Raw genomic sequence first — 352 nt, 5'->3', positions numbered from 1 at the left:
GGGCGCGGTGGCCGCCCCCCGGGAGGCGCCCCAGACACCCCACCCGCTCCTCCAGCAAGAACCCTGCCGCATAGGCCACGGCCACCATGAAGTAGCAGCCCGAGAGGAAGATGATGGGCCGCTCCGGGTAGCTGAAACGGCGCATGTCCACCAGATAGGTGAGCACGGTGAAGAGGGTGGAGGCGCAGCAAAGCACAGACCACACGCCCACCCAGAGCCGGGCAAATCGCACCTCCGCCTCCTTGAAGTACATGAGCCCGTTGGGCCGGGCTGGCTCGCAGGGGGCCCCGCAGTCCCGCTCCCCCAGGAACCGGTAGCCCAAGTAAGGGGGCACTTTGAGCTGCCGGGGGCA

At 68.5% G+C, this 352-nt stretch overlaps 1 protein-coding gene across 1 annotated transcript in view; it reads right to left on the bottom strand.

The window, feature by feature from the left end:
• FZD7 (frizzled class receptor 7) overlaps positions 1–346 on the bottom strand; it is a 1,310-nt gene extending 964 nt beyond the window's left edge. Inside the window, 2 exon segments of the mRNA XM_008936391.1 lie at position 1; positions 3–346. The exon segment at position 1 is cut by the window's left edge and continues 964 nt beyond it. Of these exon segments, the coding sequence (XP_008934639.1) occupies position 1; positions 3–253 (252 nt within the window). The 5' untranslated portion in view covers positions 254–346.
• Positions 347–352: the final 6 nt, after the last annotated feature.

This window comes from Merops nubicus, unplaced genomic scaffold, assembly GCF_000691845.1.
Source record: "Merops nubicus isolate BGI_N331 unplaced genomic scaffold, ASM69184v1 scaffold49762, whole genome shotgun sequence".
Taxonomy (NCBI): Eukaryota; Metazoa; Chordata; class Aves; order Coraciiformes; family Meropidae; genus Merops; species Merops nubicus.
This window is presented reverse-complemented; position numbering and strand designations above follow the sequence as displayed.